The following is a 22,898-nucleotide window of genomic DNA, read 5'->3' on the forward strand; positions in this document are numbered from 1 at the left end:
TGACAGAGCAGATATTCCTGACAGAATCCTTGGAGCCCAGTGTTTGTACCCGGCCCAGCCCTCTGCGGCAGCACGTAGTAGAACTTTGTGTGATGGTGGGCATTTACCTCTTTACTCCTTCACTACTGTAGCCACTGGCTGCATATGGTACTGATCACTTGGAACTGTGATGGCAGTTTTCAGATACCTGACAATTGTCAGTTCCACAGAAGGGTTAGATTTAACCTGTTGTTTTTTAGGGACAAACAGCAAATGAGTGAATAGATGGTGCAGACTGAGTACTTTGGAGCCAGTGAAAAGAAAGACACACATTGTCTGACACTAATTTAAGTGTGGAACAGTCGTGCATTTCATTGCCCAAGTTTCTTATATTTCTTTTAATAACTAGCAGTTTACTGCCATGCCCACTTCTCTGAAAAATAATCTACATTTCTTGCACCACTATTAAATAGAATTCGTATACCATTGAATGTTTAGGAAGGGGCGTAAAAAAGACACTCAGCACCTATTTTGTGTTTGCTGGCATTACAGCTTTTGTACTCCTATACATGTACATGTGTATATGTGTTGTGGCTCTCTGTGTGTGTGTGTGTGTGTGTGTGTGTGTGTGTGTGTGTGTGTGTAAGTGGAACCGATAAGCTGGTGTGTGGTGAAATTTGAGTAGGTCTTTTAGACGGTGTGAGAAGCGTGGACATGGACATAAAGAAGTGCCTGTTTCTTGGAAAGGCATAATTAGTCTTGAGGATAGGAGAAAGGTATTGTCATGAAAGGAGACAGTCATTTTGTGAAGTAATCAATGACTTTTTTTCTGATTAGTTGGTTATGATTAGGGATGTGCTGGATCAAGATCCCACCAAGTCCCTTCTGACTTTGAAATGAATAAATTTTTGGGGATTGATTACTTTGTATCTCATGAGAGCATGCATGCTATATGCAACAATCCAGAGCTAAGAGCCCCAACTGCTTCAACTGCAGATGAGGAACACCAGACCTCTACTCAAACTCTACTTCTCTGTTTGCATCTGTGGTGTTCACAGTAGCACTTGCCTTAGGGGTCAGCAGTGGGGGTGGACTTAGTGTTATATAAAAGCTTTGGGCCAGGTTTGGTAGCTCCTTAATGCTCGAGAGAGAGCTCATATATTGTCAATGTGTCTGTATCAGTATGTTTTCACCTACTTTCAAAGTTGAAATAATAACAGTGTCTCATCAACATAACTACACATTTTGTGTTGGCTTGGCTTGGCTATATTTACATCAGAAGTTTTGTTAGAAACATTGAAATTCAGCATGACTGAAGAAAATACACTATTCAGAAACCCATTGGAATAAGGTAACCCCAATTACTTTTTTGGATAAGCTGGTTAAGAATCCCATAAGAATAGTTGGGATACTGGTAAGAAAAGCGTTCATGTATAGGGTACAGGAGGACTTGCCCTGTCAACTTTTTCTGAGTGAGCCAAGTACTTTCTTGTCTTGTCTCCTTGCCATCCTATAACATGACTCTTTAGGGGAAGGAGGAGTGTGTAATGTCATTTGATGAGCTCACAAGGCAGATAGTGCCTGTGGGTTTGTGTCTCCTCTTGTCTTGACTGCCTCTGGAGTTGTAGAAAGGGATGGGATCCCTCCACATGGGTCTCTTCCTCCTTCCAGCACCCTGCAGTGTTCAGTAGTTGAGCAGGTGGATAACTCCCCACGCCTTAAAGCCAACAGTCCTTTCGTGCTCCTGTTACCTTGACAGTGGAATAAAAATGCTTAAGTTTGTTCTAAAAATGTATTTACAACACAGTTTTATGTAAGTGCGAATGTGTCTGCTGGCCATGAATGGGAGGATCGCCATTCCAGCCTTCTTATTTACAGCAACAGAAATGGCGCTGTTGGTGCAGCTAGACAGCTAGACAGCCAGGGCCTTTGGTTATGGTTTTGTCACTCACCCACCCCCCACCCCCTCTTCCTAAGATAGGAACTTTGCCCCTGTGCTTCTTTTCACCCCCATCCAATCCTCTTCATCTCCCCATCAGATTGCCCGCTCACTTGGGTCTCCTGCTCCAGCTTCCTATCTGCTGCTCTACCTCTTTAGGGCTTTCCCTCTACAAAGGGGGATGGAGTGAAAGTTGGGCCCAAGCTTACAGTTTTCCCACCTTAGCACAAGAGGAAAACTTATTCAGATGCCTGGAATCAATCAATCTCTCAATCAATCAATCTCAATCTCTCTCTCTCTCTCTCTCTCTCTCTCTCTCTCTCTCTCTCTCGTTTTTTCAAGACAGGTTTCTCTGTATAGCTTTGGAGCCTTTCCTGGAACTCACTCTATATAGACCAGGCTGGCCTCGAACTCACAGAGATCTGCCTGCCTCTGTCTCCCAAGTGCTGGGATTACAGGCGTGCACCACCGCCGCCCAGCCACCTGGAATATCTTGATACCTGTTAACAAAGAAGGATGGAAAAGACCTGAGAGGGCCAGAGGTGGAAAGCAGCACTCAGTCCAGATCAGGAGGCGATTCAGGGCCTTCAGAGCTGTTTTCAGCTTGGTGTCAGAGCTCTCTGGTTTAGAATTAGATATGGGTTTCTTATGCCTTTTGAAAGATAGGAGCCAGATTGTTGAGAAATAATTCAGTCACTCAGTTGGGCATTTTAAGAGCCCAAATGAAGAGTCAGTAGTCCCCAGCTGTCAATTAGCTACCAGGTGTTCTATAACCAAAGATGCTAGTGAGATTTTTGTCACTGGATTCATTTATTTTTTAAAAGTTTTCAACTAAATAATCAGAACTTTGATTCCATATATACTGCTAGAGTCCTCAAGTAGAGGCTGCCATTCTGATTTTCTAGTCTTCTTTCTTCTCCTGATTTACTGAACAGAAAGCCGTTTTTGTTGAGCTGCATGCTTTATCCTGCCCTTCCTACTGATCTATAAGCTTTTCCATTGGCTTTCTTTCTGTTTCCTGCTGCTGCTTGCTTCATAATTGAAGGGAGGATTCAGACCCATCCAGGTAACAAGCTACTGGTTCTGCATGGCCTCTTTCTTCTCTGCCTTCTTGTTATTTTACAATGCGGTTGCTAATGAGTAGTAATACTGGAATGCACTATAGGGATGTAGCTTTAAGCAGTGAGAATTGTGCATAACTACACTAATGGATGCTATCTAGGGGCGGGGGGGGCGGGTTGAGCTTTGCTCATTTTAGACCATTCTGTAGCTTATCTATTGCAAAATGCTTGGGAAAGCAAAATTGGGTTCAGCTAAGGGTAAGGTTGTACCACCCTTTTGATGGGCTTCTTTCTGTACAGGACAGCCTTACAGCTGGTTTTAATTTGGTTTGATGGACTTGGGTGAAAATGCTTGTGTTTGTGAAGATTCTTGTCCTCCTAAGTACTCTAAAAATGTCTGGCAGTACTCTTTTAGATTGACTGCTTCTAATTTTTAATGATTTGATTTTTGAGCCTCCCCTCCCTCCCTCCCTCCCTCCCTTTCTCTCTCTCTCCAGAAGTCAATGGTTTTTACAAAACAGAACATTTTGAGAAATACCACTTACTTTTGTTGTTTTCATTGTTGAGGTTAAAATGAATAGTTATGGTGCATGGCTTATACTTTTAATAGATGATGCTGAAGCATTGAGACTGCACTTTTGTCTGGAGACATTGATCAGAATCTGATTCAATGTGGAATATACTTTATGAACTTAGTAGACAGCCTGTTGTCTTCTGCACATTATAGCTCTTTAAGTAGATCAGTTTAGTAGTGGGGGAGAGAAAACTCAAGATATTAGATCTATCTATTACCCTTTGTGAAAACCAAACATTCTTTCTCCCTCTGCCAGTTTTTCCAGAGGCCTCAACTCCAGCCACCCCGAGCTGCCATCCCAAACAGCAGCCCTTCCATCCGTCCTGGTGCGCAGACTCCCACTGCCGTCTATCAGGCAAATCAGCACATCATGATGGTTAACCATCTGCCTATGCCGTACCCTGTGCCCCAAGGGCCTCAGTACTGTATACCACAGGTAAAGGGGGGGCCTGGCTTCTAATGGAGGTTGGGCTGGGGGTGGTAACCGACACCCTGGATTTTAGTGGCCTATGAACTTTTTAATTGATTGCAAGTCTAGGCATTTTTGTCCACTTTCATAAAACTACACAGAGATTCTTATACAAATTCTCAAGTTGATGGAGAAATTATGTCCCAACATCATCTTTCCTGTGGTGTTCCTTCATGTCATTGGAAACTGCCAGCCTGAAATCACTTTGCAGTGAGCCTGGCTGCTGTGCACTGGTGCGTGACTTCAGTCAGGGACGACCCTCTCTTTGTCGGCAGTCTCTCATGGGCAAGCAGGCATTTGGATTGTGTCAACAGCCACACCTTCATGTCCTCTAGACAGTCTCTGTACTCAGTGCTTTATTTTCCAGAAGCTCCCTGGGTGTCATCTGCAAATGTGTGCTCTCTTTCAGTACCGCCACGGTGGGCCACCATATGTTGGGCCCCCACAGCAGTATCCGGTTCAGCCACCAGGGCCAGGGCCTTTTTATCCTGGACCAGGACCTGGAGACTTCGCTAATGCTTACGGTGAGTAAACAGCCCAGCCATACTTGCTCTTGGCTGCCATGCTCTTCTTACTCTTGCTGGGCCACATTAGTCATTGCCACTTAGAGGGTTGAAGGATTTTTTTTTTTTCCTTTTTCTTTTTAATTTAGAGCTGAAGACCGAACCCAGGGCCTTGGGCTTGCTTGGCAAGCGCTCTACCACTGAGCTAAATCCCCAACCCTCTGATTTTTAAATAAAACTTGACCAACTGTTTTGTCTTGAGAGCTCCTTCAGGGAGTGGCTTACAAGGGAAATTATTATAGAAATATATGTAGTCAGTAGCATGTGATGGCTTCTCCTCTTGAATCCGTGTGGTAGGTTTCTGATATCTTCCACCAAGCAGTGGTCACGCACATTTTTATTGTGTTTTGTTGATAGTATACATTTACCTCTTGTCCTTGATTTCTGCCCCCTTCTATCCCCCAGAGCTTTTATCCTCAGCCCACTCTATCTCCCACTTCATGTAATATCCATGAAGCAGATATTCCAAGCCCCTGGAACAGTGAGTAGCTACTCTGGGGAATTAGGCCAGGGATGACGTGGTCCTTACCTGTACATCTTCAGGCAGAGCTGTTGTCTTGGGGAAGTTCTGAGTATTAGTTGAGATAAAAATGCTTGAAATCTTAAAAGATGCTTTTGTGGGGAAAAGAGTTGGGGAGACAGGTTCTCAGTGAGTAGCCTGGGCTGTCCTTGAACTCAGAATCCTCCTGCCTCAGCTTTAGTGCACAGATGCAGATGCCAACTAATACTTGGCATGTGAGTTCCCAGGGAACTACAGAGTAATGCAGAGTACTTGTTGAGCACACTTTGTGTGTACTGTACTTGTTTCATTCCACAGACACGGAACTGTACGGAGGAAAGTTTAGTGGACACTAGGAAATGAAGCTTTAAGATTGAGTCGCAGTGGTCTTGTATAGTGCTGGCAAAGCAAAGGCATTGAGGCATTGATCCACTCACTAAGTTTCTACAGTCTGGATTTAGTGGTATTGTGTTGTCTTTATGATTACTTGTACTGGGGTAACTCAGTCTTTTTTGGTGGGGAGGTTCTTAAAAGTATGAAACCTTTCCATTTCATAAGTCTGTTCTGCCTCGTGGCACTATGTAAAAATGATTTATTGTAATCTATAAAATCTTAAAACCTTGGGTTGGGGATTTAGCTTAGTGGTAGAGTGTTTGCTAGGCCTGGGTTTGGTCCTCATCTCAAAAACAAAACAAAACTTAAAACCTCAACAACTTTCTCAAATAAAGAGAATATAGGCTCTGTTAACTTGTGTTTCCTAAAATAAACATTGTTATCCAAGATCTTCTAATTAGAAAAACTGAGATTTTCAGAGTAAACATGCTAAAATTAATAGTCCTTTAAATTCCATGTTTTGAAGGAAATGTGTTCTGATTGACAGAACTGTTTTCAGTGGTTTCTCCCTGAATTCCAATATGCAGTTTCCTCACAGGTTACTAGAGTGATCTTTTGACTAAAATAGCATACTAAATTCTTCCTCCATATATGAGCCAGCGCCTGCTGTTGCTCTTAGTATGACTCTTGTGTCACATATGGGATCTAGGGCAGAAGTCATATGAGCTTCCTGTCTGTCATGTTAAACATTGATTTTTCCCCTGGGCGATGGTGTTGCATCAGGAGGCAGAGGCAGGTGGCTCTCTGAGTTCAAGTCTAGCCTGGTCTATGGAATGAGTTCCAGGATAGGCAGGGCTATACAGAGAAATTCTGTCTCAATAAAACAAAAACAAAATAGCAACAAAATGTTGACTTTTCATCCGGGAGAGATGGCTTAGAGGTTAAGAGCACTGACTGCTCTTCCCAGAGGTCCTGAGTTTAATTCCCAGCAGCTACATGGTGTCTCACAGCCATCTATAATGAGATTTGGTGCCTTCTTCTGGCCTGCATGCATATACACTGGCTGAACATAGTACACATAATAAATAAATAAACCAGACTTCTCCTTGTGTTCCAAGTACACTACTATTATTCACCTTTATGAAGCAGCCCTATGTTGACATGCAGTTTCAGCTCAGGTGTGATTGACATCTGTTCCTTCTGAGAGTCCCTTCCCCACAAAGAAATTATTAGGCATGTCCTATAGCCATCAAATAGGCAGAACATTATCTATACTAAAACTCTGTTTCCTACATCAAAATGATCTCATTTCACTATGGAGGAAACGAGACAGTGATGAACAGAACAGAGTACAGGAAACGAGAGTAGCTCAGAAATAGCATGAACAGCGTGTACTTTCTTTCCATGTATTTCAAATGTGCACTTAACTGTTTGCAATATCATAAAATTACTGGGCATTTAGAAGACTCACACACCTTTCAGTGTGTTCATAATCACATTTCTATCTTGTTACTTTATTTTCTCCTCCACCCCGCTCCCATGTGTGTGCATGTAGAGGTCACAGGTCAACTTGCAGGAGTGGTTCCTTCTTTCCACTTTGTGGATTCTGGGGATCTGAGTATGGGTTGGTAGGAACCCTCACCCAGCCCCCTTTCCTCCCTCCTTCCTCACCTTAAAAACTACATTTATTTGTTTCTTTTAAAAATAGTATAGTCTGTTTTTAGAATGAATCATAAATTACATTTCTACTCACAGTCTTTCATCATTTGGATGGATACTTTTTGCTGTAAAAAAAAATGTGTTCCCAAATTAATGTGCTTTTTATCATAATTCAGAATTCTGGCCCACTAGTTCCATTAGTTGTCATGGTGTGGCTGTGGTATTCTCCCCTCCTTCTTGGAGTCTCTTTCTCTTACCATGCCTGTGCCCAATCTTTTTCCCTCACCGTCCCATTTTCTCTTAGCTATAGATTCAGAGTAGATGTGGGACAGGGTCCTAGCTCTATATTCCGCTCTTAAGTCCTTATTTCCCGGGAGGAGATCTAGGTATTTGTTCTACCATAGAGATAACATTCTCATCCTTTTTAAAAGCTGGGTTTTTAGCCGATGTCTTAGTAGGTTGGTTTCCAGGTTTATGATTCTCCCTCCTCGTTCTCTGGAAAGGTATTCTTGAAATGTTCTTACAGCTTTGAGGAAAGTAGAGTACTGCACACTCAGGCCCGCCTTAGGGAGTGGTGTCCCATGTTGCCAGAGATTTGAGACACTTCAGGGTGTGGAGGCTGGTGGTAGTAACTCTGCTAGAGAAGATGGACGAGAGCGTGCCATTGACAGGCCGTGCTCGCGCCGGTTCAGCCCAGTATACCCGGGTCTTCTTGACACACTCCCCTCCTGCACCTTTCCCATCTTTTCCTGAGCCTCCTGGAGCTGTAGAGCCCTGCAAGCACATTTGAGACATGCTGTGAGCAGGGAAATTGGTCTCCAAAGAGGCATTTGTTCCTCTCCAGCAAACAAGTGCTGTGTTTTGTGATGCTGATGTATGGTGACACAACTCCTGAGGACATTGTGAGGTCAATAATCTTTGTATTGCAGTTGTGCCAAACCGAGTGTTTAATCACACATTTATCTTCATTTCTAAGGCCAGTGCAGATTTTCTTGTTTGTTTTCTTCCCCAGAATTATGATATGCAAGACATTGTGTTAGGTATTTTGTAGAATGCAGATGTCAAGGTATTTCTGTCTTGCAGCATCTCACAGTACACAGTTGATTGTTATGCATGGAATTTACCAGTAGGGTGAAACCTTACGTACAGAGTATGAGCGCATCAGTAGTTCCCAGAGTTTTCAATGTCCTAGGCAAGTAGAGTGACCGACACCGAAAACAAATCCAAAGCTAAACCTCACGGGATTACTACCGTTTTAATTTGCCAGTAAGACCTTTAAAAAATGCTTTGCTGTCAATATTGTTTTATATTGGAATTCTATTTCAACATGAAATGAGTAATGGGCAGCAGTGGTGTGTGCCTTTAATTCCAACACTCAGGGAGGCAGAGTTCGAGGCCAGCCTGGTCTACAGGGTGAGATCCAGGACAGGTACCAAAACTACCCAGAAAAACCCTGTCTCGAAAACCAAAAAATAAAAGAAAGAAAGGAAAGAATGAAAAAAAAAAAAAGAAAGAAACAAGTAACTTAAAAATAGCAGCAGTTATTCATAAAAATCTCAAGTTGAGAGACTTTTAAGAGTGTATAAGTAGTTTGGGTATGATAGCAAATGTCTATAATCCCAGCACTCAAGGCAGAAGCCAGGCCAGCCAGGCCCCTGTCCTAGAAAAACAAATAAAAGAGGGTATATGTGTATTTTGAGGGTTTTAGTTCGTGAGTTGTGCATATGTCCTTCCTACTCTTCAATTGATCTGGGCTGGGAACCACTGGGGTCATCTGGGGCAAGATGGTGGGCATCTCAGGCTTTGAAGACTGGTCCCTATTGTTGCTCCTGTCTTCTCTGCTGCAGATGGTAAATGCTACTAGATGGAGGGGTCTCCAGTGTAACAGCTGATTATAAAATAAATAGTAGAGTTTGCCTGTAGGCTTCTGTTGACTGAGTCCTATTCTAAGCAACCCTATCTTATTCCCCACTCTAGAACCTTGAGGTCAAGAGACATGAACTAACTTAAGTGATAAATGGTCTAATTTCTAATAGCTATGTGTCCTAAGTGTTCTCAGCTGGCTCAGGATTCGGGTTAGTTCGTAAAAAGAGAATTGTCAACTGGTGCGGCCAATTTCCTGCTCTGCTAATGCCCATAGCTGAGAAGGCTTTGTGTTTACTCTCTGTGCTTAGCCTGTGCTGAGATCAGCAGTTTGTACCTCATTGATTGAGCAGCTGTCTGCTGGCTGTATGACAAAGCAGCTTTCTCACCAGTTCTGTTCACCCATGTCACCCTTTGTATCTTCTTTCACTTAGTCGGGAAAGTCTGGCCAGGTGAGCAGCCTGTGCTGCTTGTCCAGCAGGGTTTGCATCCATTTGGAGGGTCTGTCTTCTGGAGGAGCTGATGACTTATCGGGGTGTTTGGGAACTGCCAGTCTGAGTCTCTTGCGATAGTGGTGTGCTTGATGTAGGGGAGTGGGGGAGCAGAAGGGTTTCCTTCCTGTTGAACTTTCTGCAACTGTACTGTGGCCCTCTGCCTAGGTCTTTTCCAAACCATTTCACCAGATACTCAAAGAGCCTGGCACTGTGCAGCTCTCAGGAAGCTACATTTGAAGACAGTTACAGTGTGATGACCTTTGATGTTCCTTCTTGTGTATGAGACTCCTGCCTACCACATTACCACCTAAGGGTAGTACCCTGGCTCTTCTCTCTTCTGCAACATCACCAGGGAGGTACCCTTCATACCTAGTCCTTAACCATAATAGTGGGCCAAGGGCTTCTAGCCTCCTGTCTAGTTATAGCCTTGTTTCTGTGTTTCTCTTTTAAGCAAATGTTAAATTTAAAAGACATGGTTCTTAGCCTAGGTGGTGGTGGTGTACACCTTTAATTCCAGCACTAGGAAGGCAGAGGCAGGTGGATCTCTTGTGAGTTCGAGGCCAGCCTGGTCTACAGAGTGAGTTCCAGCACATTCAGTGCTACACAGAGAAACTCCATCTCAAAAAACAAAAGAAAACAAAAGACAGTTACTGTGCAGTCCTGTTTGGCCTAGAATTCTAGCCTTAAGCTTAGAGTTCCACCTGCCTCTGCCTCCTGAGTGCTGGGATTAAATTCATGCACCACCACTCCTGTGCTCAGCAAACTTTTTTTCTCTTTAAATTTTTTCTTTTTTTTTTTTCCAGCAAACTTTTTAAGGAGAAAAAAAAAGGTTATCTATCTTCATAATTTTTTTTTTCTTCTTACGCGGGAAGCTTTGGTCAGGATCTCTCTCTGACCGAGCTTAGCACAGCCTTCAGGCTCCCAGAGCGACGTGCTCTCCTGTTCCTCTTTGTCTCTTTGATGTTTTGAGACAAAGTTTTACTCTATAGTCCAGGCTGAATTTGAACTCAGGATCTTGTTTCCTCCGCTTCTCAGTGCTGGGATGACAGCATGCACCCATTTCACCCCCACCCCTCCACCTCATACCCCTCTGCCGGCTTTTCTTCCTTCTGTGACCTCTCACAAAGACGTCATCTTGGGCTTCTTTATCTGTTCTCATTGTCTGCTCTATCTAGCCCCTTGCTTCTGGGGGTGTTCGTTACAAAAGCCTTTACTAGTGTGGTACCCTAGTTACCTGCCTGTAACCGAGCACTTGAGAGGCTGAGGCAGGTGGATCTCTGTAAGTTCAAGGTCAGCCAGGGCTACACAGAGAAGCCTGTCTTCAAAAAAAACCAAAAAAGTCTTTACAAAATCAGTAACTCTAGAGGCTGAGGATGCAGCTCTGTTGGCAGAATGCCTGCTTAATATGCACAAAGCCCTGGATTCTGCCGTGACAACCACATTAACTGGGTATCATGATACAGGCTTTTGAGTAGCACTGAGAATGTGGAGACCCGAGAATGGGAAGTTCAAGGTCTGTCTTGATTACGTAGGAAGGTCTGTGTCAGCCTTTGCTATATGATGCCCTGGATGAAAGTAATCAGACATGCATAGGGTAACTAGTTCATACCTGTCTGTTGACAGCTCCAGAATTGAAATCCATTTGTTCCGTGTTTCACTGAGTAGTTCCTCTGTTCTTCCCTAAGGCAAAACAGAAATAAAATTTATTTTCTAAATGTTTTTTTTCCATCCCATTATCCAGGCTTCAACAGATTTTTAGGTTTTACTTTGCAATTCTTCACAATCTGCCCCCTCCTTCCACACTGAACCGTGATTTGACAGCAATTAGAACAGTAGTCTACATTTTGGATGTTAACAAACCCTTGTGTGTCTAGGTCTGGGGAAAAGAGAATTTTGCCCGTTGGTCAGTAGAGTAAAGGCATGACCAAAGTCCGTTGTTTATCTTTGACGAGATTGTGGTTATTGTGTTTGAGGGTGATAATAGGATGAGGGTCAGGTAGAAGGGAGAGATAGCCTTCAAAGTGTGCAGGAAGTGGAAGTCACCTTGGAATTTGGTTCTTCTTGGGAGGATGTTGTCTTCTCTGCTGTCTTTTGTTAAAGCTCTTGCCTTAAGGGCTTGTAGGAAGCCTAGCCAGTGGCCTGCAATCTGTGGCTCTTCAGACTAAACCAAAAGCCCAGAAAGACAGTCAGTGGTGTCGGTCCTGGACCCCAGGACAAGTTGTTGTTGTTGTTGTTGTTGTTGTTGTTGTTTAAAGCAGTGCTGTAACCCAGGTTGTGTTTGAGAAAGATAATCTTGGTTTTGTGCTCCAAGAATTGGGCACCGAGGTGTTTTCATTTAGATTTTTTTGGATGTTTAGAAATAGTACATACTTTAGGGGTAATTGCTTGACTAAAGTAGTATCTGGAGGAGAGACTGAGAATGATTTCCAGGTTTGTGATGGCTTAGGCCTATATATCCCAGGGATCAGGAAACAGAGGCAGGAGTATCTGACTTTCAGGTCAGCCTGGGCCACAGAGTTACAACCCTGTTTGGGAAGATGAGTCCTTAGCAGTTTGCTTTTATTTCCCCAGGAGCTTGTTGAGGGTACTGCCCCATCACAGGCCTGTAGTGTTTGACAAAGTAACTGACTGCTTCTCATTTTGTTCTGATTCCTTAGGAACGCCTTTTTACCCAAGTCAGCCAGTGTATCAGTCAGCACCTATCATAGTGCCTACGCAGCAACAGCCCCCTCCAGCCAAGAGAGAGAAAAAAACTGTAAGAGATCTTCATTGATTTGTCGTAAATTGGGGCATATGATCATTTCTCAGATAAGCATATCTAATCACTGTTCACCTCAGTTTACGAAGGTGACTGTGCCATTTCTTCCTCCTCCTCATATGGCCACCTCTCCCTCAGCCTGGAGTGTTTCTGTGGGCACTTGGCTGGAAACTGCATCCCCATTCCTTCAGCATTACCTTTTCCCAGCCAGGTGGACTGCACATTGGAGTGCACCTCTGGCTCGCTTCTTAGCTCCTCCTGACTCTCCTTTACTGCAGTGCTGAGCAACAAGTTTGAACTGCCCGAAGGAAACAGTAGTGCCAAAGTAAAAGGAGCCTAAAGACTCCTAAAGACTCACAAGGAGGGACAAGCCTTTGGAAGACAGAGACACCAACTAGACTTAGTAAATACACTTATTTACAGTACATTATAAGGGCGTTGCCTCTGTCTGGTAAGACTGAGGAGCCTTGGAGCACACTGATGTAAAATTGGAATTGTGGAATGTTCTGTAGGAGACTGGCTTCCATTCTTGTACCCAGCAGAACATATACAGTAGGTGATGCTGATAGTCAACAATGCCCACATCTACACAGGAGGACATGGAGCTCCTAGAACTCCCGAAGGATTCATATGTGGTGCTTTGCCTAGAAACAAATGACTTATGAACATGTCACAGTAAACAGAACGCTCCAATTTAGCGTGACACTGCAGGCAAGAAGTGGGGCTTTAAAGTGTTAAGTCAGTATCATAAAGTTGACTGAATGGCATTCTGCAATGCAGGAAGAAATGATGCTAACAAAAATAGAAGGTAGTAATGATAAATGTCATTAATAAGAAAATTGAAGGCTGAATGTGATGGCACGCACTTCTTATCCAAACATTGGGGAGGCTGAGTCAGGAGGATTGACCAAGTTCCAGACCAGCCTGGGCTACATAGTGAGTTCAAGGCCAGCCTGGGCTACATTGAAAAACAAACAAAAGGTCTGATAATGAACAGCTGCTTCTCTGTAGTCTTCCAGATATTCTGATGCCTTTTGATAGTGAAGTCTCTAAAGTTTTCAAGAAACCAGTTTATCTTACTAAGCTGTGCAGTTAATACACTTCAGAAGGGAACCTATTTCCCTCACCACTGTCCCAGCTCTGAGGTCCTGGACCCAGGACCTCCATCCTCATTATAGCACCCATCCTCTTTGACATCTGTAAGCATGAAGAGCCATTGGAAGTTCAAACAGGAAGCACATGCCACTGTGCTGTGTTCTGTTTCTAACTTAGCAATCCTGTCAATACATTGAGATCTGCCTCATCCTTCCTAGTGGTATTTTGATAAATTTAACTGTAAAGATGTAGGATAGAACGTTGAACTGTTCTGTTCACAATTAGCCTGAGTGATGTGTCTAGACATTCACTCGGAAAAAGCAACAGTACAGCCAGCAACAACCTTACAGAAGTGCACATAGTGTAAAGAGCTGATGCACCAACATCCTTAAGATATGCATATAATGTACAGAGCACCCTGCAGCCAGCATCCTTATAAAAATATACAAAGTTATGGGCAAGTAAAGTCCCACTACAAAATCATAGCAATTGTATGTATTTTGCTAGTGAACTTCAGAGGACCATTTAGAGCGTTTAAAACCTACTCAGGAGCTTTGTTATTCCTAATCTATCTCTGGCTCTCCTTGCTATTAAGAAGTATAAATAAAATCCAGTGTGTTTAGCACTCTTATACAGGCATAGGTATTTTACCTTTTTGACCTAGAAATTCAGTCAGCTCAGTCCTCCTTTTTTATTACATTTATTATTAGATCTTGTTGCAGCTTGTTGCCTACGTTTGTTTGAAATGACCCTTTATGGTTCTGTGATTGAAGTGCAGTCCAGTGAGGAGATTACCAAATTTGATAGTTAATTTTCATATGTACCTTTAATTCCTGGTCTAAACCTGGTACACAGACCCTAAATTTATACTTACCATTTTATTTAACTTTGTAGATAAGAATTCGAGATCCAAACCAGGGAGGCAAAGACATAACAGAGGAGATTATGTCTGGAGGTGGCAGCAGAAATCCCACTCCACCTATAGGAAGACCCACATCCACACCCACTCCTCCTCAGGTAAGTAGAGTGAGCATGGCGGTGGGTGCTGGGCACATGTTCACTAACCTCTACCGGATCTCTCTTCCTGTAGCCACTCCTGTGCTCGCCGCTCTGTCAGTTGTCTTGTAGCCTGAAGATCATCGCTAAGACAGAAATGTTCTCTTTCCAAGTTGCTTTAAGGTAGTAATGGTGATGTTTCTGTGTATTGGCTTCACATTCAGAGCACTGGTGCTGCCACCCTTCATGATACCCAAAGAGCTGTTTTCGTGTGGAAACCACCTCATTGACTGAGCATTTTATGAGTTCACTCTAGAACCTTGGGAGGAAGAGCTGTGGAATAGCGTGATGAGACATTGGAATCGAAGCCTGCAATGCTTCAGATGATTGCCTCTGGTTTAGAGTGAGTTTGGATGGATCTCACTGGTCAAGACCTCCACAGACATGCTTCTTGTATAGAGTTTACCAGCTCTGGTTATTCACAAGAGCTGTTCGTAAGTTTTGTCATGACTGGTGAAGAATGTGGCTATGGTCTTGGAAGAAATCCAAGCATTCCAGGAGGAGTTAGTTTTTTGTTTGTTTGTTTGTTTGTTTTTTAGCAAACTGTAACTTATAATGAAAAAATTGGATTCCCAAATGTGAAACTTTATTTTGTTGCTGGGTAACTTTACAGTTTGCTCAGTTGCCTAGACTTCAGCAGACAGAAGCAGTTGTTAAGGACATGGTTTGCTTTTCCTCTGTGGCTGGAAGGTGAGACACCCCAAAACCAATGTACAAACAGGTTGATACAAAAGACATGTCAGAATAGCGAACCACCGACTTGATTATAGTCATAGAAAGAAGTACATGGAAGAAGTACACTTAAATACTGAGGGTGATGATTGCTAGTTCAGTTTAGAACCCTTAGTAAACCCATGGACTTGAGTTAGCTTGAAGTGGGCTTTGAGGTGTAATGGTGTGTTTCACCGGGAAATGATGATCTTCCCGGGATGATGGTTTGTCTCAGTCGCCATTCCAGCGAAGAGAAGAATATGTGGCCACCTAGAGAAGAGAGTTTCAAAATGGTTATAGAACTTTTTTTAAAAAAATTGTCCTCCTTGAACATTCCAAGTCTGAAGGATTAAGAGTGTGGTTTCTTCTCTGGAATTGAACATGCAGTAGGAAGCGTTTCTAATTTGAAATGATGGTCTGTTAGACGTGTCTAACATGTCTAACACTACAGCAAAGTTTGCAGTTGGTTGATCAGGGCGTTCATATTTGAGTGTGTTTTCAAACATCAGTTAAAAAGGGTATAGTTGACAATGCTTGTATTTGTCTTTACACTCTCAACCTGAAAGTCGATATCTTTTTGCATTTAAATTCTTGGTGTAAGGTGTGTCTGGTTAGTTTTTGTTGTTAGTTTTTTTAAGATTTATTTTTCTTTTTAATCATGTATGTGTGTATGTGGTTGTATGAATATCTGATTTGGGTATGAGTACCCTTAGAGGCCAAAAGATGGTATCCCCTGGAACTGGAGTTATAAGCTGCAGTAAGCTTCCTGATATGGGTGTTGGGAACCTGACTCAGGTCTTCTGCTAGAACAGTGAGTGATTGGGATTGTGGAGTCATCTCTCCACCAACATGTTCCTGTTTTTTAATCTTAAAGTGTGACCCTATGCTTTTCTAGCTCTTCTTTAATCCTCCTCTCTCTTTCTGAGACCATGGGCATGAACACAGGTGATGGTGTCCGTGTATCATGACACTCATTGAGTACAGGTGGAGCTGGTAGAGACACACACTCAGTGATCGCCACGGGAGTGCTTCTCTTGGAGTATTGTCTCTTCTATGCCGCATAAATGTCTTTTTGATAAGTGACATGCATTTGAATCCACACGTAGAAATCTTGTCGTTGTATATGCGTGGAGTTTGTGGGATGGATACATAACTTTTTAATGGATATGTATATTTGTCCTCATAAGAAAAACAGCGCAGAAGCATGATAATTCTGGCTTTGTTTCTGGGAAGTCATAGAAAGTTGTGCACATGAACAGGGGCTGACCTTGTTATGTTGTGCTAAAAAGTATTGACTCTATGTATGTTGGCATTCAATTCTTTTACCATAAAAAACAATGCTGACGACCAACACAAGCCATCAGCACTGAGCCTAGAGAATACACAACTGGACACAGTTTTCAAATCCACACCCCCCCCCCCCCACCTTGTTATCCTGGAACTCACTATGTAGACCAGGCTGGTTCTCAAAGTCACAAAGAGCTGCCTGCTTTTGCCTACCAAGGTCTGGGGTTAAAGGTGTGCACTGTCACACCCAGCCTTTATTTAGATCCATCTTGAATGACTTTATGGCTTACGTACTGTTGTGGGGACAGCCTTCTGTGACACAGCGCAGTGCTGAGAGTCTTTTTGGTCTCATAGCATACCCTCTTTTGTTTCCATTTGGTCAGTTAGAGTCCCTTTGCTCTGTCCAGAAAAAAATTGAGCTGGTTCTGGCAGTCTGTTTCCCTGGGTGATTGAGAGCAGGTGGTGCCCTCTAGTGTTCACAGTCTTATGTAGGCCTAGGAAGTTGAGATTCCTGTGCCCTTGATGCAGCCAGTGTTAGGGTTCTTGTTTAGGCCTTGTCTGTCTGGATCCCTTATCCCTTAGCAGCAGTGTTAGAACTCATAAAGACCTAACAGATCTCTGGAACTCTCCTAGTGAGCAGGTTTCACAGTTTGTATCCTTGTGTTCCCTCAGCCGCCTTCATCCTTCTGACTCGGTCTTCTGTCCTCCCAAGCCATCTTCCTTAAACCTTCTCCTGTCCTGCCTATTCCTGAACCACTCAGCAGCTTTTTCTGTCGCTGCCAAGCAGCCATGGCTGCCTCGCCTCTTGTGCTGCGTAGCCTGCCACCTGTTTGTCTCTCAGTGACATTCTTGCTAACATTCACTGCCATTGAAGACACTTTACTATTTCTTTTCGTCTTGTGACCTCAGCCCACACAGCTGAAAGTAGGCAAGGTACAACTTCTGAAGCCTGTTATTGGACCTCCTGCCACATCACTGGAAAGGCTAACCCTTGAAAGCATCCCCTGCAGACTCACTACTTGAACAGCCTGCTTAAATAGCCAGAGGAGAGGTGTTTGAGTCAGTCAGACTCACCTTGCATGCAGACAAAGGTTTATGTCTATTCTAGTCACAGCCTTGCCTCCTTGACATCCGTTACAGCAGCCTTTCTGCTAGGCCAGCAAGTGAAGTGCTCCCCTTGTGTCCAGAGGGAAATGGCTGCAGGGTCATCTGGAATCCAGTAAGGTCTGTGCTAGCACAAACTGTCAACTGAAGCAGACCTGGTTGGCTGTGTCTTCAAGAGTTGGGGCCATCATCTGTAGCTGTGTAGGGTTCCCCCAGGAATTCATGGAGTGTTCCTAATGGCCACTGCTGACATGAAGCTTGTCTGCCCAGCTGTTGTCAGGATAGCAAAGGAGTGTCTATAGCTCCTATCTAGGGAGTCTACTAATTATCTCTGCTTATTTATCAGGAGGAGTGATCCCCACACGAACATAAATCTCTTACTACCAAGAGTGGCTGTAACTTGTTTTCTTGGTCTTTTCTGAAATAAGGTCTCATTTTGTATCCCTGACTGGCCTCAGACACAGAGCAGTCCTTCTGTGCAGCCTCCTGAGCAGCAGCATGGCAGTCATGTCCACTTACCAGCAAGAAACTGTAACAGTGCTTTAATCCTGCTTGGCGTCTGGCCAGCGTGCCAAGATAGATGGGACGCCATCACCTCTCTCCTCTGAAGCCAGACACAGTTGCATGTACTGCCATAGCACAGCCAGTTTCTAGCATCTAGGCCCTCCATGCTTTGTGTTCAGGAGTTGTACAGCATAGTATAGACTCCAGAGCGGCAGATCACAGAGACTTGTCACTGCTGGTTTAGATGAGATAGTATGAAGGACTCCCAGAGGTTGGGGAAGGAGAGACAGACTCCTCAAGACAAGCTTTGCTGTTTGTGGTAAAATATAATGTAGGAGTATATGTGGGGGAGTTTGGCGAATAGTTAATTGCTGTAATTTTTCCCCTGATGTGGTCAAGAAGCCTCTCTGTTAAGGATGATAACATGGTCACAATTTGACTTGGGTCTGTGGGTCAACTGAGTAAACCCAAAATACTTGAATCAAAACACACATTGACTCAAAGAAGGCTCGGGTGAAGGAGGAAGTTCTTTTCCTGTCTTGGGTTGTGTTATTATCATCATGGATGTTATATCTATCGGTGAGATGAGGACCATGAGGCCTCCGTGATAAACAGCCACACATGGAAGTTAACTGAACAAAGCTTACAGAGTGTGAGTGGAACTCAGGCCTGTTTCATTGGTAATCATCAGTGGTACCAGCTAAGAATTGATGGAGGAGAATGAGTTTGGGGTACAGAGGACAAAGTGAATTTTCACTGTTGCTGATCTGTCCTATAGCATCACTAAAACTTCATATTGTCTTCCTTAGTAAATTCTTGAATGACCTCTTGTGTGACTCTGCAGATTCTGTGTCACACTTGTAGAAAGTATGCTTCCTGTGACTATGGGCCAGAGCATATGGTTGTCATGTGTGAGTGTAGATGCATGGACGGCGGTAGGGCAGCAGAATGCGTGGTGCTGATCCCAGCTCTGCTGTGACCTTACATTGACCTTACATGAGAACGTTATGCTTTTCACCTGTGAAACACAAGATTCTACTCTCAGAGTCCCTGTTTATCTATTACAATGGGAAAGAAGAAACTTTGTTACTTCCCCTTTTCCCTAGCAAGTCACTTAACCATTGTTGACTGCATTTACACCCCAGGGATGTGCCGCCACTCAGAATTGCCAGCTGCCCAGCAGCTGTCCTCTGAAAAGAAACAGAGGGCACTGGATAGGTAGGATTTTAAAAAATGTCCATGTCCATTGGAATAGCTAATATATCACAAATTCCTTTAATAATACGTTATATTTTTTAATTTTTAAAAATGATTTCATGTGTATGAGTGTTTGCCTACATGTATATATGTGTACTATGTCATGCCTGGTGCCTATGGAGGCCAGAACAGCTGTTGGATCCCCTGGAACTGGAGTTAGAAATGGCTATGAGCCGCCATGTGGGTGCGCAGGAATTTAACTTTCATCCTCTACAATAGCAACATGTGTCCTTAAGACTTTTTCTATTGCTTTTGGTAAAATATCTAATTTTTTTAAATACAACTTCAGTTTTCCTGTTTTCTTAAAGCAATCAGGAAACTCCACTGACTTCAGGCTACTTCCTCACCCTGCTGTGCAGAAGCATGCTTTAGGTTAGTTACATAAACCATTCATCTTGTTTGATTTTGTTTTCCTACTTAAGTAAACTAAAGTTCATCAAATTCTGAGTTAGCCTTTGCTTTTAGAGTGTGAGGCTTCACCTTACATGCCCTCTGGACTGTGGAATCATAGCAGTAAGGAAGCAGGTCTATGGTTGTGGCATGTGCACAGTTCTGTCCTCTGCTGCCTGCCTTAAAAATGTCAGGCAGTGAGCAGTGTACCATTCAGAAACTGATGCCCATAGCTGTGAAGGATCAGCATCTTAGATCTGTCGTTTATTATAAGTCTACAAAATTAAAACAACTTCCTTGAGCGTGGTAGCACATGCCCTTAATCCCAGAGCTTGTAGAATCAGGAAGATCATTCTCAGTTATCTAGTGAGTTCAAGGCCAACCTCAGATACACACAACCTGTCTTTACAAAAAAAGCAGGAACAATTTTAAGTTTGTACATCTACAGGGAGTCATGACCCAGGTCTTGAGGTCCCTTGGCGTCTTTTCAGACCTCTTTCACTGCATGTGTGTGTATGAATGCATTTGCATATGTTTCGTACATTTGGGTTTGTGTAAGCTATTTTGTAACTAGCATCTTTTTGGGTTTTCAAGAAGAGTTTCTCTATGTAGTCCTGGCTGTTCAAGAACTCACACTGTAGACCAGCCTGGCCTCAAACTCACAGAGATCTACCTGCCTCTGCTTCCCAAGTGCTGGAATGAAAGGCGTGTGCCACTGCCCAGCCTACATTATCTATCTTTTATACACTTGTTTGGGGGGTAATATATGAGTTATTGGCAAGAGCCCTTTTATATGGTAAAGACATCCCTTGACATACATGGCTCAGTTTGTTTTTTGCTCTTGAGACAGAATACTGTAGACTGGATAGTTTATAAACCATAGAAGTCTGTTTGACTTGTGATTGTGAAGGCAATGAGGTCCAAGAGTGTTTGCGTCTGGCTCAGTCCTTCCTTCTGTATCATTCCATGGCAGAAGGTGAATGGAAAGCAATAAGTTTTCTGCCATGTGTTGTCGTGTTCCCCGTTCCCCCCATAAATCAATTCTCCGAAGCAGCATGCCAGGTCAAGCTGAATTGAAACAGTATGACAATGGGTATATCAGGCAAAGCAACTCCCAGGTGGGTTCTCTGATCTCAGAGGTAGAGGCCAGAGAAGTCAAACATCCAGGCCAGGGCAGGAAAGTTTTATAGGTTGTAGGTAAGAGGTGATGACCTGTCTACTGCAAGCTGAGTTTGTGCTCAAGTATGGGCAAAACCTGAACGTGCTTAGACGGGGAACTTGGGTGGCTTATAACTTCGGGGTGGAAGCTGCAATGAGCCGCCAAGAATGCAGAACTGGCTTTTTGGTGCCTTTCCTTTGTTTGGAGACTAAGTGGGTGGAGTTTGGAGAGAGAAGGGGAATGGGGCTTCCAGGACTATGCAGGACAAGCCTGAGGCTCCAACCAACCAGTCAGTAAGAGTATGTGGGTGCTGGGAGTCCTGAAGGAGAGTGCTGGTATAGCAGACTCCCTAGTTTGTTTTCTGTAGTTGGGGGCCTGCCACCCAACTCCCAAATAAATACATGGAGGCCTTTTCTTTTCTGTTCCTTTTATTATCAGCTTGATACAGTACAAATTCTTATCCTAATAGTGAAATGTTTTACTGAGGCTTGCCCAGTGATTGAGTAAAACCAAAACTTAGTATAAGCCACAGTCATCCTAGGGTCCCTCCCTGCTAGGTGGCCTCACTGGATCTGTGGGTTGTAGTCTGATTGTCCTTTGCTTTATATCTAGAATCCACTTATGAGTGAGTACATACCATGTTTGTCTTTCTGGGTTTGGGTTACCCCACTCAGGATGATATTTTCTAGTTCCATCCATTTGCCTACAAATTGAAGATTATTCTTACTTGTGAATTTCTGGCCTTGTTTCTGGCCAGCTTTTCTAACTTAAATTATCCCATTTCTCTTTAACTATGTTTTGCCTCTGGGCTTCTTACCTTTCTTTATTCTATATGTCTTCCTTTCCTTCTTACTCCGTGGCTGGCTGTGTTGCTGGGTGGCTGGCCCCTGACATGCTTTCCTTCTCCTTTTCTTGTGCCTTGCTCTTTTTTGTTTGTTGTTTTTGTTTTGTTTTGTTTTTTGAGACTAGATTTTTCCTTCTATTTATGCTCTTTGCCTGCCAAAACTGCTTATTTATTCTCCTTAGCTATTGGCCATTCAGTTTTTTATTAGACCATCAGGTTAAAACTTAGGCAAAGTAACACAGATTCACAGTTAAACAAATGCAACATAAAAGTATGCAACACATCTTTGCATCATTAGACAAATAATCCACAGCATAAATGAATGTAACACATCTCAATATTCCACAACAGTTCTGGGGTTTTTTGTTGTTGTTTGTTTTGTTTTTGATTTTGGTAGGAGACAGGCTCTCTCTGTGTAGCCCCGTCTGACCAGCCCAGCCCCAAACTCACAGAGATACTAGCGCTAAGGGCAATCACCATCACACACATTGGACCCTGATAGACCCACTCTTGACACTTGAATACATTCGGGAGCCCTCATGACATAATCACCAAGTCAGGCCGTACCCCACTACACTGGAGCATTGGCAGTTGTGGCTGTAGCAGCAAACTTAACAGACAGGAACTGCAGCAACAGTACCTTTCTCCTAGTTGGCAGTCTTCTTTTGACTTCATTAATTGTTCTTTTTGATACATAGAAGCTTTTAAATGTTTATATTCTCAAATTTTTATCATTTCTTGTTTTGGGTTTGTTTAAGGCCAGATCTCACTATGTTGCAGTGGCTGGCCTTGAACTCACAGAGATACTTCATCTTTGCCTCCTTAAGTGCTGGGATTACAAAGGTGTGTGGCACCACACTGGACAGTCTAGATTCTCCTCAGGGATTTGTGTTTGGGGCGCTTTGCTTTGACCAAACCCTGCCCTGCCCTGTCTAACATGGCAGAGATATTGTCGTTGTTCCAGTCCTCAGTTCTGTCATGTTACTGAGAGTTAGCCTGTTGTTCAGTGTCACTTCACTGCTGCTGTCGTTTTGGTCACTGTGGCTGCTCTCAGGCTAGGAAGTGATTGGTTGTGCCGTTCCATGCATTAGTGACAGTTCTTAAGAGTTCTGGGTTCCTTGGTGTGGTGGTTTGAAAGATAATGGCCTCTAAAGGGAGTGGCACTATTAGGAGGAGGTGAGGTCTTGATGGAGGAAGTATATCGCTGTGGAGGCGTGCTTTGAGGTCTCATGTTCAAGCCACACCCAGTGAGACAGTCTATTTCCATTGGCCTGCATATCAACATGTGTAGCAGTTACTT

General features: G+C 43.4%; 1 protein-coding gene across 15 annotated transcripts in view; it reads left to right on the plus strand.

The window, feature by feature from the left end:
* The window catches only part of Eif4g3 (eukaryotic translation initiation factor 4 gamma 3), a 231,757-nt gene that overhangs the window by 108,360 nt on the left and 100,499 nt on the right, over window positions 1-22,898 (plus strand). For 11 of the 15 annotated variants that reach the window (XM_036177057.1, XM_036177058.1, XM_036177059.1 and 8 more), the window contains 5 exons: window positions 2,964-2,984; window positions 3,810-3,989; window positions 4,432-4,546; window positions 12,091-12,188; window positions 14,181-14,303. In XM_036177057.1, the coding sequence (XP_036032950.1) occupies window positions 2,964-2,984; window positions 3,810-3,989; window positions 4,432-4,546; window positions 12,091-12,188; window positions 14,181-14,303 (537 nt within the window). Of the gene's footprint in view, window positions 1-2,963; window positions 2,985-3,809; window positions 3,990-4,431; window positions 4,547-12,090; window positions 12,189-14,180; window positions 14,304-22,898 lie in introns of those variants that run through there. The other 4 variants (XM_036177054.1, XM_036177048.1, XM_036177056.1 and 1 more) reach the window with 2 other exon arrangements.

This window comes from Onychomys torridus, chromosome 2, assembly GCF_903995425.1.
Source record: "Onychomys torridus chromosome 2, mOncTor1.1, whole genome shotgun sequence".
Taxonomy (NCBI): Eukaryota; Metazoa; Chordata; class Mammalia; order Rodentia; family Cricetidae; genus Onychomys; species Onychomys torridus.